Raw genomic sequence first — 15,098 nt, 5'->3', positions numbered from 1 at the left:
CCTCATTATTTAATCAAATATACTGTCACTTCTAGGCCTTGGTAGGAGGGGAAATAGTACTTATATTCTATATTTTTACATTATTATGGTGTACCTCAATCCCCCTGATTATGAGGCCTAAAACCGCTACTTATTATATACTAAACCGAATCCTCAATCCAAACAATCAAATTACATACAATTTATAAGTAATTACCACACTTTTTTTAGATTAAGCCATCATTTCTTGATTTTTTTCTCCTATTCATCTTTACGTGATTTCTCAGCAGTCAAATCCAAATGTGTCTGACCCGTCTTAGCCTCGGGTATATTTCCAGCCAGAGGTTGTAAAGTGGGGGCATGTATGACAGCAGAAACAAAGTAAACAATTAATTTGCTTTATAAATAGATAGTCTAAGTTATAAAAAAGAGTATAAACTATGAAAAACGTAAAAAACAATCGCGGAGGAATAACTAAAAAAATCTAGAATTTTCAATTCGGCCAATTAGTTTTTAAAGTATTTTTAATTTATGGTACTTTCGATTTTTTCACATTTTGTATTTTTTTTTTTTTACTCCAAACCTTTTTCCAAAAAGAGCCACCAGGTTTTCACTTTAGATTCTTTTTCTATTTCATGGGAATTAAATCTGAAAAAACAAACCAGCCAAATTTTAGATCGTTTTTCAAAGATCCCTTGTGCAAAAATTTATTTTGCTGACATGTCGTGTCAGAGAGCAAGATTTCAAATGATAACATAGGAAAATTAACATTACAATGGATTTAGGGAGATTAACCTGAAGTTTCTTGAAGCAATAATCCACATGCAGCAAGTTTCATGAACAAAAATCATAAAATTTCACGGCGAAGAAAAACAACACGCAACGAGCTTCACGAAGAAAAGTATCATGGTAGATTAAGTTTCACGAAAGAACAAATCAACCTACAACAAGAGTCATGGAGAACAATGTCAAGATAAATTAAGTTTCACGAGGAGAAAAATCCATGTAACAATTACACAAAGAGAAAAATCAACATGCAACAAGTTTCATAAAAAAAAGAAAATTTAATAAGTTTCTCGACGGCATACATCAAGATACATTAAGTTCCTTGAAGATATAATCCAAATTCAACAAGTTCCATGAACAAAAATTGACATGCATCATGTTTCACGAAGAAAAACGAAAATGCAGCAAGCATCACAAAGAAAAAACATCATGATATATTAAGTTTCACGAAAGAATAAAACAACATACAACAAGTTTCACAAAGAAAAATATCAAGATAAATTAAGTTTCACGAACAAAAATCAGCACGCAACAAGCTTCACGAACGAAAGCGGTTTCACGAGGAGAAAATGAATGTGCAAGTTTCACAAAGAGAAAAATCGACATGCAAAAACTTTCGTGATGAAGAAATAAAAATATAACAAGTTTCTCGAAGTCATAAATCAAGAAACATTCAGTTTTTTGAAAAAATAATTCACATGCAACGGGTTTCACGAACAAAAAACAGCATGCATTATGTTTCACGAAGAAAAAACCAACAGGCATCATTTTCCACAAAGAAAAAAAAATCAAGATACAGTTTCAAAAAAATAAATCAATATACAACAAGTTTACGAAGAAAAATCTCAAGATAGGAGCAAATCAGCACGCAACAAGTTCAACAAACAAAACCGGTTTCACGAGGAGAAAAATCAATGTGATAGTTTCAAGAAGAGAAAATCAACATGCAACAAGTTCCATGAAGAAGAAATGAAAACATAAAAAGTTTCTCGAAGACATAAATTTCTCGATACATTAAGTTTCTTGAAAAAATAATCCACATGCAACAATTTTTACGAGCAAAAATTAACATGCATCATGTTTCACGAAGAAAAAACCAACATACAACAAGTTTCACGAAGTAAAATATCGGGATAAGTTAAGTTTCGTGAAAGAATAAATCAATATCTAACAAGTTTCACGAAGAAAAATATCAAGATAAATTAAGTTTCATGAACAAAAACCAGCACGCAACAAGTTCCAAGAAAAAAACAACCAAAGAAGTCGTGATTTGGCGGGCCCCTGAAGGTTTTTAAAAGAATATCCATAGAAATCCTGATTTGGCGGGTCTCGTAGGTTTTTCCCTAGCCCTCGTAGGTTTCTAATATTAACAATCAAAGAAAACAGGATTTCGTGGTAACCCTGAAGGTTTTCCCCCTACATCTCTAGTTTTTTAGAAAATCAAGAATATGATGTAGCAATTACGTACCTAAACAAACCCTTGTTACGCAAGAGCCAAAGAAGTCCTTAAGTAAACAAGCCCTGGCTCTCGTAGGTTTTTAAACAATTTATGAAAACATGATTTGGCGGGCCCCTGGAGGTTTTTAAACCATCACAAAAAACTATGATGTAACGTTTGCATAACTTAACTAACCCTGTTACGCAAGAACCAAAGAAATCGTGATTTGGCAGGCCCTTGAAGGTATTTTAAACACTCTGAGAAAAACAAATCCCTATTAAGTAACATACACTACCGTCTCGTCTTGCCCTGAGGGGATCGCCTTTAAACTTCTTCGTCGCCATAAGTTATTTAAGGAAGAAAAGAGTAGTGGCTAGGGTCTGCTCAAAGTGCCTACTGGGATAGAACTAATATGCATTATATATTTAGAATTACCATGAAAAGCGAATTTTTTTGGTGTATCAATTGTTATCAAAATTCCATTTTTTAGAGTTTCGGCAACTATTGAGCCGAGTAGCTCCTTCATGACCACAAACTTGACTTTGTCATGGAAACTCTTTTAAAACAAGCCTCGCATAACAGCTATATTCCCTAGCTTTTGGGCTAGTATTTAGAAACTTTTTGATCAAACCTTCAGCTTATCCCTTCAAGCTTCCCTCAGGTCATCAAATACGCTGGAAACCTCCTGAATCATCTCCTGACAAATCTTTTGACGATAAAATTGCTGAAAATAAAATAGCTCTTTATCTTCTGATTAAAAACAGAGGTCTAGTATCGATTTATCGTGATGTGTTTATTGTTCTTTGAACAAATATAAATTTTCTTAGATAACGTTTTAAGCGGAAGTCATGAGTTTGTCTTCCTTTTCAACAAAACTCAAATAATCGTTGGTTATCGAATTATGAAGGAGAATACAAATTTTGATAAAGAAACCAAGAAGAAAAATACCGTTGTTCAAACAGCTTGTTTAAACCTTTTAAAAAAATTCCGATACCTTTTAAATATTATCAACAATAATTATTAACCAATTATTAAATAAAATCATTATTGGCAAGCAAAAACAAACTTCTTTACAATTTTGGCCTTCGGGTCTTATTTTGGTTTTGTTACTATTATTTTAAACCTGCAAGTACATTTTATTAGATATATCTAATGATGCGCTTATGCATGAGGATTGCGGTAAACCTACTTCGTTTATTTGATTATTATTTGGGACTGGTTGTTTTTCTTGTTTATTTGTCTTTATAGAAAATTCCGCATTTAAGCAGATTCGCTTTTCTTCTTTCTTTTGGCCACCATTTTTGCAATTATGATAGTCTCTCTTTTAGGTTCTTTTTTTTACCGCGCTATTTTTTTTTACAACTTTATATAGTGGACAAAAAAAAATCATGGTTCTAGTCAAGGGTAACTAAAACACGTTTTAAAAAAAAATGTCAAATGAGGATGTATTGCCGTTTGAAGCTGAATCAAGTATGGTAACTATTATTTTGGCTAATCTTCTTGGTAAAAGTTATTGCGAAAACAAGTGAACGAAAATATCGAAAAATAGCCTGGATTTCCTTTGAAATATAATATTAGATCAGAATCAAAACTATACCGTTGAAATCATCAGAGCCAAAAATCCAATGTAGGAAAAACTGTCTCTCATCTTAAGAAACAAGGACAATCAATTCTTTGCATGGAAAGCACTGTTGTCTCTTGTTTCTTTTTTTCTTCCTTTATTCGTCACGGCTAGTGGGGCACTGAATCATCATAAAGATATGTTTAAGAGCTCATTTGAAAGCTAATTTTCACATCTACGTGCTTTTATAAGTAATAAAAGATAATATTAAAATAAAATGTAGTTTTTGACAAAAACTGCATCCTCATATATAAGGTAATATAAAACACGTATCTGTTGACAAAGAATATAATTTGTTGTTAAAAGTTCTCAAACTGTTCGTGGCAACGAACTATAAGTAAGGAACGACGTGACTCATTAGTAACCGAAACTCTATCTTGATAACAATAGATACATCAAAAGAACCGAACTTTGATGCTTATTCAAAATATATAAAATTCGTCAAGTTTAATGTTACACATCAAAAGTTGCGAGCCTGGGAAAAATTACCAAATTTCCGAAAAATGGGGATACACTCTCAAAACACCAAATGATCTTAATGAAATCACAACGTGAGATTCAGCATATAAGAGAACCCTCCGGTCGAGGGTCTAAGCTCCCACCTGTAGAAATGTGGAATTTTGCATTTTTGCCCGATGAAAAATCACGGATTCACGTTTTTTTGGATTTTTTGTTTTTCTAAGGGTGATCATATCGAACCAGTGATCTTAGAGGATCGGGAGAGGGCTCATTTGATCGGAAATCAAAAGTTCTAATGCCGTTTTTAAGTAAACCAAAATATTGGAGGCCAGCTAGCCTCCCTCCCACCCCCCGTTTTTCCCCATAGTCACCCGATCAAAACTTTCACTTATCCGTTTTGTTCAGTATAGTCGAAAACCTAATAAGTATGTCTTTGAGGATGACTTGAACTCCCCCTTCCACAGTCTTATGGGGAAGGGCTTCAAGCTATGAATTTTGTCCAATGTAAACAAGTTTTTTTTTTAACTGAAAGGAGGTAACATTAAAACTTAAAAGGAACCGAAATTATGTTGTATATGAGAAGGTTATACCCTCCTCAATACATCGCTTATTACACTAATTTTTTTTAACCTTTAAAAGAGCTTATTATTCTAATTAAACGACCCTTGTCTTTCAAGGGTCATTCTTAAATAATTGGAACAAAAAGTTAAATTTTAGCATAAAGAGAAAGGTATTGAGGAGAGAGTAACCCCTCATCCTTTTCACTTCCGTTTCTGAGCTGAGGGAAAGAAATAAAGAGAGAAATGGAGAGAGAGAGAGACAGAAAAAGAGAGAGTGAGCTTAATAGTCACTAGATAAGTATGAAACAGAAGTAAAAAATAGTAAAACAAAGTCACCGGAAGATTTAAGTCTTTCAGCTAGGCCGTAAATAGTGTCTGGATCTTCATCTTTTGGAGCATGCAGGACGATTACAGTTGATCCCAAAATACAGAGGGTACATCCAATCTAGAAGATATAAAACTAATGAACAAGAACATTGGCTGACTGTTTAAAAAACAGCAGCTAATAAACTAATACACAAGTATAAAGAGCAATATAAAAGCTAAGTGAAATTTAACTCCAAAGTATACTTCAAAATATTTTTAAACTAGCCAAGGAGATCTCCAAAATTGTTTTTTAAAGGAAGATATTTGTGTCCTGAGGACAGAAATTATCAGAAAAATTCAAACCGGACACCAAAAAATTCTCGCTTCAAAATTTGAACAGGAAAGCCTTGTAGCTAAATTGCACAGTGCTCTGATGGAAATTTTTTTTTTTAAGAAGAAGTTTTAGGAAAAGGACCTTTGATGCTTGACCCTTAGTCTGTATTGTGTATTGTGGGTTCGCCCCACCATAAAATTAAAATTAAATTAAAGACCTGAACACCAAAAACTTCCTTTCCACCTTCAATATATCCAGAGATAAGGCTTGGACACACGTACAGTGTACCATTGTCTTGGTGTAACAGCCCTGTTCAGGGGAGTTGCAGTCCTCTATCTCGAGCAAAAAGGAAAATCACCTTTTCGCATTGAAAGCAGTGATGTATTTCCAATTTTTTCCTCAAGATTGTTCGTACCAAACCAGGTCGTAAAACGCTGGGATAGGGCTGATTTGAAAGGAGATCACCATATCTAGCAATTCCCTGTCCTGTACTTACTAGCGTCAAGAACGAAGCGTTGAGAAGGGACGATCTCTTTCATATACAGAAAAATTTCTGTTCGATTTAAATGTTAATGTTGCTTCTTACTTGCAGTTAATTTTTTTTAATTCGATTTCTGAACGTTTTTGTTAACGCGTGATTTGATTTCGGTTCACCGCACATGAATAATTAAAATGAAGTTTCCACACTAGTTTTTTTTTTGCTAAATAGCTTTCTCATAATTTTGATTGGACGGTTTTGATAAAAGAGGGACGGGCCTAGTTGCCTTCTGATTTCTGGGTAATTAAAAAAGCAACCAGAATTTTTTTTAAGAACGTTTCTGTTAGTAATAAATATAAGTAACTTACAAATTAACTTACGTAATGAACTTCTATATTTGTGTATTTTTATTAAGTACATGAGGGGGTTCAACCCCTCGTCAATACCTCGCTATTTATACTAGAGGTTGAATTTTGTCCCAATTCTTTAAGAATGACCCCTGAATCACAGAGGCTGTAGAATAAATATTTAAAATTACTAAAAATCCTTTAGCATAGAGAGCAAAGTACTGTGGAGGAGACGAACTCCCTTATACAGTTTTTCTGTATGCACATAAACTGTATACAGTTTTTCTCCCTTATACAGTTTTAAGTCTTAATGCTACTCATTATTTCCAGTTGAAAAAAATTATATTTATTTCCTCATTTTTTTTTTAAATAATACAAGAAAATCCTGCGCCCCCTTTATGGAAATAATCTTCCCTCGTGATAAACTTCTCCATGGAAATATCATTCCACGTAACCTCCTCCCCCGATACACCCCGACCCAACGCAAAAAATACCCCTGATAACGTCTGTACACTTCATAATAACCATTACTGTATGTAAACAATGGTCAAAGTTTGTACCTTGCAGCCCCTCCACTGGGGACTGTCAGTCAGGTTTATCAATAAACTCAGTCAGGTTTATCAATAACAAACGGATTTATCGATAAAAAGCATGTGCAAACAATACAAGAATCATCAGCATTCCAGAAGATAATGTCTAGCGAATGACACAGAAATCGGTGCAGTTTTGATCTTGTTATCCAACTGTTTAAGCCTCCTCTTTATTTTGTTTTCTACATTTTCATTGAACTAATTCGTTTGTTATATATATATATATATATACATATATATATATATATATATATATATATATATATATATATATATATATATATATATATATATATATATATATATATATATATATATATATATATATATATATATATATATATATATATATATATATATATATATATATATATATATATATATATAGTGGAAACCGGTTTGTAATTGTTAGCAACTTGGCCCATTTGTAAATCCTACTTACAAACATGTTATAACAGGGGACTTGTCAATAATAAAGCAAGATGATCTTCAAATTATAATGAATAAAGGGGCTAATTTCCGTCTTTCTCATCATCTGAAACCATCGAGTGTTCTTGATGGCTTGGAAAATGATTTTGATTTATTTATTGATAAGTGGTGTAAGAAAGAGAATAAAAATAAAGAGAGTTTTCAAAGTTGGAAGAATTTAATTATTAGTAGAATAAGAAATAAAATATATTCTAACTTAAACAATAGTAACACTAAATCATTATTTTATAATGCAAAGATTAAACAAGCAATTGCTAATCTACAGAATGAATTTGTAATTGTGCCAGTGGATAAAGCTAATAATAATTTTGCCATAATTTGTCAGAAGCTGCATTGTGATTTCTTAAAAAGGGAGTTATGCACAACTAAGGTTTACGAAAAGGTAAATATAGAGGATGAGAATTTAATTGAAAAGACTGAAGAAATACTTTTTAAAAATTTTAATATTAAAATAAATGAAAATGATAAAAAGTTCCCTTTCCTATATTGGACTGTAAAATTTCATAAGAATCCCCCTAAACCACGGTTTATTGCTGGAGCAGCTAAATGTCCAACCCGCATTGCTGCTACCGACCTCTCTTTAATTTTAAAGGAAATTGTAAATAAACTTAAAACCTATTGTTCCGGTATTAAAAAATTTTCGAATTTTAATCCATATTGGAGTGTTAATAATTCACTGCGGGTGATATATTCTTTAACAATGGTTTCAGCTAAAAGAATTGAGTCTTTCGATTTTGCGACAATGTATACTAATTTATCACTTAATGTAGTGTTAGATAATTTAAAAACTGTTATCAAGAAATCTTTCCTCTTATCTAGTAAAAGGTTCTTAAAAATAGACACATATAATAAAAAAGCTATATGGACAAATTGCTTTAATACTACAGTTAACTTGAGATGTTACAGCTTGGATATGATTTTTGAGTTATTAGAATTTGTTTTATACAATACTTATATAAGATTTGGTTGTGATTTGTACAAGCAAATTGTGGGAATTCCCATGGGGGGGAATGCCAGCCCATTTATAGCTGACTTATTTTTAAGTCAACTAGAATATAAATATATGATGGATAAGAATAATCCAAATAATTTAAAACATGATATGTCAAATAATAAATGATATTTAGATGATTTTTTGGTCTTAAATTGTAAGGATTTCATTGATATTTCTAAAAATATATATCCATCAGAGCTTATTCTTGAACCTAGTCATGGCGCTGGTCATGAAGATCATTTCTTAGATTTAAATATTAATATTTGTGATAATAATAAATTAAGTTTTAAAATGTATAATAAAACGGATGATTTTGATTTTGAAGTGATTAGTTTCCCATTCCCTGAAAGTAATATACACTCAAATATCACATATTCAGCGTTTTTTCACAGTTACTTCGTTATGCAAGGATTTGTAGTAATTATATTGATTTTAAAAATAGATGTAAAATCTTAAGCCAAAAATTGATATCAAGAGGTTTTTCTACAAATAAATTAACTTGGCAATTTAAAAAATTTAGTTTTCATTATAACGAACTTTTAAATAAATGTCAAAAGAATTATCTAGAAATACTTAAAGAAATTTTCAACTAATTTCGGAGGTTCGAGAAATGATGTTGCAGCGCCATTTATTTTGAATTGTGCTTCTAATTTAGCAGATTTTTTTTTAAAAATTAGCCACATGGTAAAGATGAATTCTATAATTGTTTATTTCATTCAGGTTTTTTGCAATGTGTTAATATTTGTGATTTGGTAAAATTTATTATATTTAGTTTACCTATTGTTGCTAAAAAGAGGGATAAATTAACAGGATAAGTTTGTTTTGGTGTTACTTGGTTGTTTTACATTTGCTTTTGTTTTTTTTTCTTTCATAGGCATGTATTTTGGGGATGATACCTGACACGGAGATGCCATGGATATTCTGTGGTAGCCACAACACTTGGCTGGGTAGAGAATTTAGTGGCGAAACCCTACAGGCCAGTGTATTCTCCTGATGAGCCCTTGTGTTGGGTTGATGCCTCTGACTTATTTGTCTTTATTATTTTTCTATTGTTTGGTAAATGACGACTTATACTTATTGACGACATGACTGACTGTCCATGGATTATTCTTTATGGTTGATTGTGTATGGCTATGCTGTTTGACCTATGTGATTGTATGGATGAGTAGGGTTATGGCCTCATACAAGTGCTGGTCTATATTAATCATTAATTTAGGAAAACAGTCTTCCTTTTCTCCTTCTGTCTCTCTTTTTTTTTTATAATATATTTTTTTATATATGTATATATATTCATATGTTTTTAACTACGTAAAACATGCGAATATACAACATTCTTCGCTGTCCCATTGTCTGTGCATATAAATAGATTGTCAAGTTTACTGACTCTTGAACATGCAACATATAATTGTCCATGGGAAAAACAATCCGTATTCAGATCTATACCTGATTATTCTAATGATGTGGCCCTGTGTCCCGGTCGTCATTTACATTCCCTTCGTCTCGGTCGTCATTTGTGTCCCGGTGTCCCAGTTTGTAATTTCTCTTTGAGTGTCCCGGTCGTCATTTATATTCCCTGTGTCCCGGTGTCCCGGTCGTCATTTGTGTCCCGGTATCCCGATCTGTAATTTCTATTCGAACAATCCCTGTGTCCCGGTCGTCATTTATATATCCCACTATATTCCCTGTATCCCGGTCGTGATTTATTTCCGGGTGTCCCAGTCTGTAATTTCTCTTTGAGGTTCCCAGACGTCATTTATATTCACTGTGTCCCGGTCGTCATTTGTGTCCCGGTGTCCCGGTATGTAATTTCATCAGTTGACAAACATGACGTCACTCGACACACCCACAGACAACTTATTTCTATATATATAGAAGATGTATATATATATATATATATATATATATATATATATATATATATATATATATATATATACATATATATATATATATATATATACATATATATATATATATATATATATATATATATATATATATATATATATATATATATATATATATATATATATATATATATATATATATATATATATATATATATATATATATATATATATATATATATGTATATATATATATATATATATATATATATATATATATATATATATATATATTATGTATATATATATATATATATATATATATATATATATATATATATATATATATATATATATATATATGTATATATATATATATATATATATATATATATATGCAAAAATGAGTTGTTTGTCTGTAGGTCTGTCGACTGAGGTCACGTTTGTGTGTCGACTGACGTCATGTGTGTCGACTGACGTCATTATAAGGATTGAGCTGTATGTCGTCATGAAGTTGTTTGTCGTCTGACGTCATGTTTGTCGACTGACGAAATTAGAGACCGTGACACTGGGACACAGATGACGACCGAGACACAGGGAATATAAATGACGACCGGAACACATCATATACCAATTCAAAAACGAATGTATTCAAGCCGAAGTAGCTGAGTTGGTAAAGCGTTATGTTCCAGGTCCAAGAGGGACCACCCCAACACCAACTAGGTGTTGGGGTGGCACGTAAGCGCCACCCCAACAGCTAGTATATATATATTATAAATGACGACCGGGACGCTCAAAGATAAATTACAGACTGGGACACCGGGACACAAGGAATATAAATGACGACCAGGACACAGGGACACAACTACAACGGGGACGCCAGGGGCACAGGGAGGATATATAAATGACAACAGGGACACAGGGAATGTTCGATTAGCAATCACCATCAACAAAGCTCAAGGGCAATCATTAGAATAATGAGGTATAGATCTGAATACGGATTGTTTTTCTCATGGACAATTATATGTTGCATGTTCAAGAGCCGGAAAACCTGACGATCAATTTATATGCAAAGACAATGGGACAGCAAAGAATGTTGTAGATTCGCAAGGTTTACGTAGTTAAAAACATATATATATATCTATCTATATTCACAGGTGGGACACAGGGACACAACTACAATGGCATGTAACTAATCTGGCGCGCGAGGGGGCTTGGGGGCTCCCTTCCCATATATATATATATAACGCACACACACACACACACACATATATATACATATATATATATATATATATATATATATATATATATATATATATATATATATATATATATATATATATATATATATATATATATATATATATATATATATATATATATATATATATATATATATATGTATACTAGCTGTTGGGGTGGCGCTTCGCGCCCCCTCCCCCCAAGCCCCCCCCGCGCGCGTAAGTCGTTACGCGCCATATGAGTTACGCGCCATTGTAGTTGTGTCCCTATGTCCCACCTGTGAATATATATATATATATATATATATTATATATATATATATATATATATATATATATATATATATATATATATATATATATATATATATATATATATATATATATATATATATATATATATATGTTTTTAACTACATAAAACTTGCGAATATACAACATTCTTTGCTGTCCCATTGTCTGTGCATATAAATAGATTGTCAGGTTTACCGACTCTTGAACATGCAACATATAATGGTCCATGGTAAAACAATCCGTATTCAGATCTATACCTCATGATTCTAATGATTGCCCTTGAGTTTTGTTGATGGTGATTGCTAATCGACCATTCCCTGTGTCTTCGTCGTCATTTATATGTCCCCCTGTGCCCCCGGCGTCCCCGTTGTAGTTGTGTCCCTGTGTCCCGGTCGTCATTTATATTCCCTGTGTCCCGGTCGTCATTTGTGTCCCTGTGTCCCGATCTGTAATTTCTATTCGAACAATCCCTGTGTCCCGGTCGTCATTTATATATCCCACTATTTTCCCTGTGTCACAGACAACTTATTTCTATATATATATATAATATATATATATATATATATATATATATATATATATATATATATATATATATATATATATATATATATATATATATATATATATATATATATATATATATGTTTTTAAATACGTAAAACTTACGAATGCAACATATAATTCTCAATGGGCAAACCAATCCGTATTCAGATTTATACCTCAAGATTCTAATGATTGCCCTTGAGCTTTGTTGATGGTGATTGCTAACCGAACATTCCCTATGTCCCCGTCGTCATTTATATATCCCCCTGTGCCCCCGGCGTCCCCGTTGTAGTTGTGTCCCTGTGTCCCGGTCGTCATTTATATTCTTTTTAGTTTTTTTTTGGTTTTTAATTTTTTTTTAGTTTTTTTCTTTTTTCTTCCCTGTGTCCCGGTCGTCATTTGTGTCCCGGTGTCCCAGTCTGTAATCTCTCTTTGAGTGTCCCGGTCGTCATTTATATTCCCTGTGTCCCGGTCTGTATATACATTAGTTTTTGAATTGGTCTTTTTTTTAGTTTTTAGTTTTTTACCTTTTTTTGTAGTTTTTACCTTGTTTTAGTTTTTTTTAGTTTTTTCTTTTTTTTTTGTAGTTTCTCAGACCTAGAACCTGCAACATAACGCGTTACCAACTCAGCTACTCGGGTTTGAATACATTCGTTTTTGAATTGGTTTATGAAATAAATTTTTTGTTTTTAGTTTTTTTTCTTCTTTTGTATTCAGGGTTGAACCTTTCAGATCTACAACCTGAAACATAACGCTCTACCAATATTAGTTACGCGCCATTGTAGTTGTGTCCCTGTGTCTTTTAGTTTTATTATTGGTTTTTACCCTTTTTTTTAGCTTTTTTAGTTTTTTTCTTTTTTCTTTTTAGTCTTTTTCAGTTTTTAGTTTTTTAGTTTTTTTTATTAGTTATGATGAAATAATTGGTTTTAGTTTTTCTTTCTTTTTTTTAGTTTTTTTTTTGTAGTTTTTACCTTTTTTAGTTTTTTTTCTTCTTTTGTATTCAGGGTTGAACCTTTCAGATCTACAACCTGAAACATAACGCTCTACCAATATTAGTTACGCGCCATTGTAGTTGTGTCCCTGTGTCTTTTAGTTTTATTATTGGTTTTTACCCTTTTTTAAGCTTTTTTAGTTTTTTTCTTTTTTCTTTTTAGTCTTTTTTCTTTTTCAGTTTTTAGTTTTTTTAGTTTTTTTTATTAGTTTTTAGTTTTTCTTTCGTTTTAGTTTTTTTTCGTTTTTACCTTTTTTTTAGTTTTTTTTTTAGGTTTTAGTTTTGTAGTTTTTACGTCTTTTTCTTTTTTAGTTTTTAGTTTTTTAACTTTTATTAATTTTTTTTAGTATTCTAACTTTTTTAGTTTTTTTTAGTTTTTTCCTTTTTAGTTTTTTTTGTAGATTCTACCTTTTTTAGTTTTTTTCTTCTTATGTATTTAAGGTTCGAACCTGGAATCTCTCGAACCTAGAACCTGGAACATACCGCGTTACCAACTTAGCTACATCAGCTTGTATACTTTCGTTTTTGAATTGGTATATGATGAAATAATTCAGACGTCATATGAGGACAGACAGACAGACAGACAGACAGACATAACCCACAAACAACTTAACTTTATATATATAGATAAATATATATATATTGTATATATATAAAAATGAGTTGTTTGTCTGTGGGTCTGTCGACTGATGTCATGTTTGTGTGTCGACTGACGTCATGTGTGTCGACTGACGTCATTATAAGGATTGAGCTGTATGTCGTCATGAAGTTGTTTGTCGACTGACGAAATTAGAGACCGTGACACCGGGGACACAAATGACGACCGAGACACAGGGAATATAAATGACGACCGGAACACATCATATACCAATTCAAAAACGAATGTATTCAAGCCGAAGTAGCTGAGTTGGTAAAGCGTTATGTTCCAGGTCCGAGAGGGGCCACCCCAACACCAACTAGGTGTTGAGGTGGCACGAAGCGCCACCCTAACAGCTAGTATATATATATATTATAAATGACGACCGGGACGCTCAAAGATAAATTACAGACTGGGACACTAGGACACAAGGAATATAAATGACGACCAGGACACAGGGACACAACTACAACGGGGGACGCCAGGGGCACAGGGAGGATATATAAATGACAACAGGGACACAGGGAACGTTCGATTAGCAATCACCATCAACAAAACAAACAAATACAACGTAGAGACAATAGGGAAAATTTCAAGACAGTGGAAATTATTTCTGTAGATATTTCGGCCCTATGTCCAAGGGCCGTCTTCAGCACAATACAAGAATAAGAGAGAAACTATATATATATATATATATTATATATATATATATATATATATATATATATATATATTATATATATATATATATATATATATATATAAAAGAACTTACATCAAATTGTGAGGATTAAAACTGAATTAAAAGCACTTTTTAAAACTTTTTTTTAAAAATAGCCCTAGCATCCTTACTTCAACGAAGTTCAACCAGGACTGGCGAAAAGAATGAAATGAGAATATAAGCTCATTTAAACTGAAGAGAATAAAATGATTAGATGCAATTTCTTAAAGCTAATCTTGCTTGTTTAGCAGCCTGTCTCAAAGGCCTTTTCGTAGTTGGTTCAGTACTATTATAAATCGGTTTAGTAAAATATTTTGTTAGATCATTTTTAAAATAAATTTGAGTATAAAGAATTTAGTGAGTATTCCCCCCAGTCCCTGTTCAAAGAAATATTATTATTTATTTTGAGATTAATTTCGATTGATTCTCGAACCACC

The 15,098-nt window shown here is 32.1% G+C and overlaps 1 protein-coding gene across 1 annotated transcript in view; it reads right to left on the bottom strand.

The window, feature by feature from the left end:
* The window catches only part of LOC136043858 (magnesium transporter NIPA2-like), a 74,819-nt gene that overhangs the window by 18,137 nt on the left and 41,584 nt on the right, over window positions 1–15,098 (bottom strand). Inside the window, exon 4 of the mRNA XM_065728807.1 lies at window positions 5,180–5,288. Coding sequence (XP_065584879.1) covers window positions 5,180–5,288 — 109 coding nt within the window. The remainder of the gene's footprint in view (window positions 1–5,179; window positions 5,289–15,098) is intronic.

This window comes from Artemia franciscana, chromosome 2 (genome assembly GCF_032884065.1).
Source record: "Artemia franciscana chromosome 2, ASM3288406v1, whole genome shotgun sequence".
Taxonomy (NCBI): domain Eukaryota; kingdom Metazoa; phylum Arthropoda; class Branchiopoda; order Anostraca; family Artemiidae; genus Artemia; species Artemia franciscana.
Note: the sequence above shows the minus strand (reverse complement) of the source record. Positions and strands in the feature narration are given on the sequence as shown.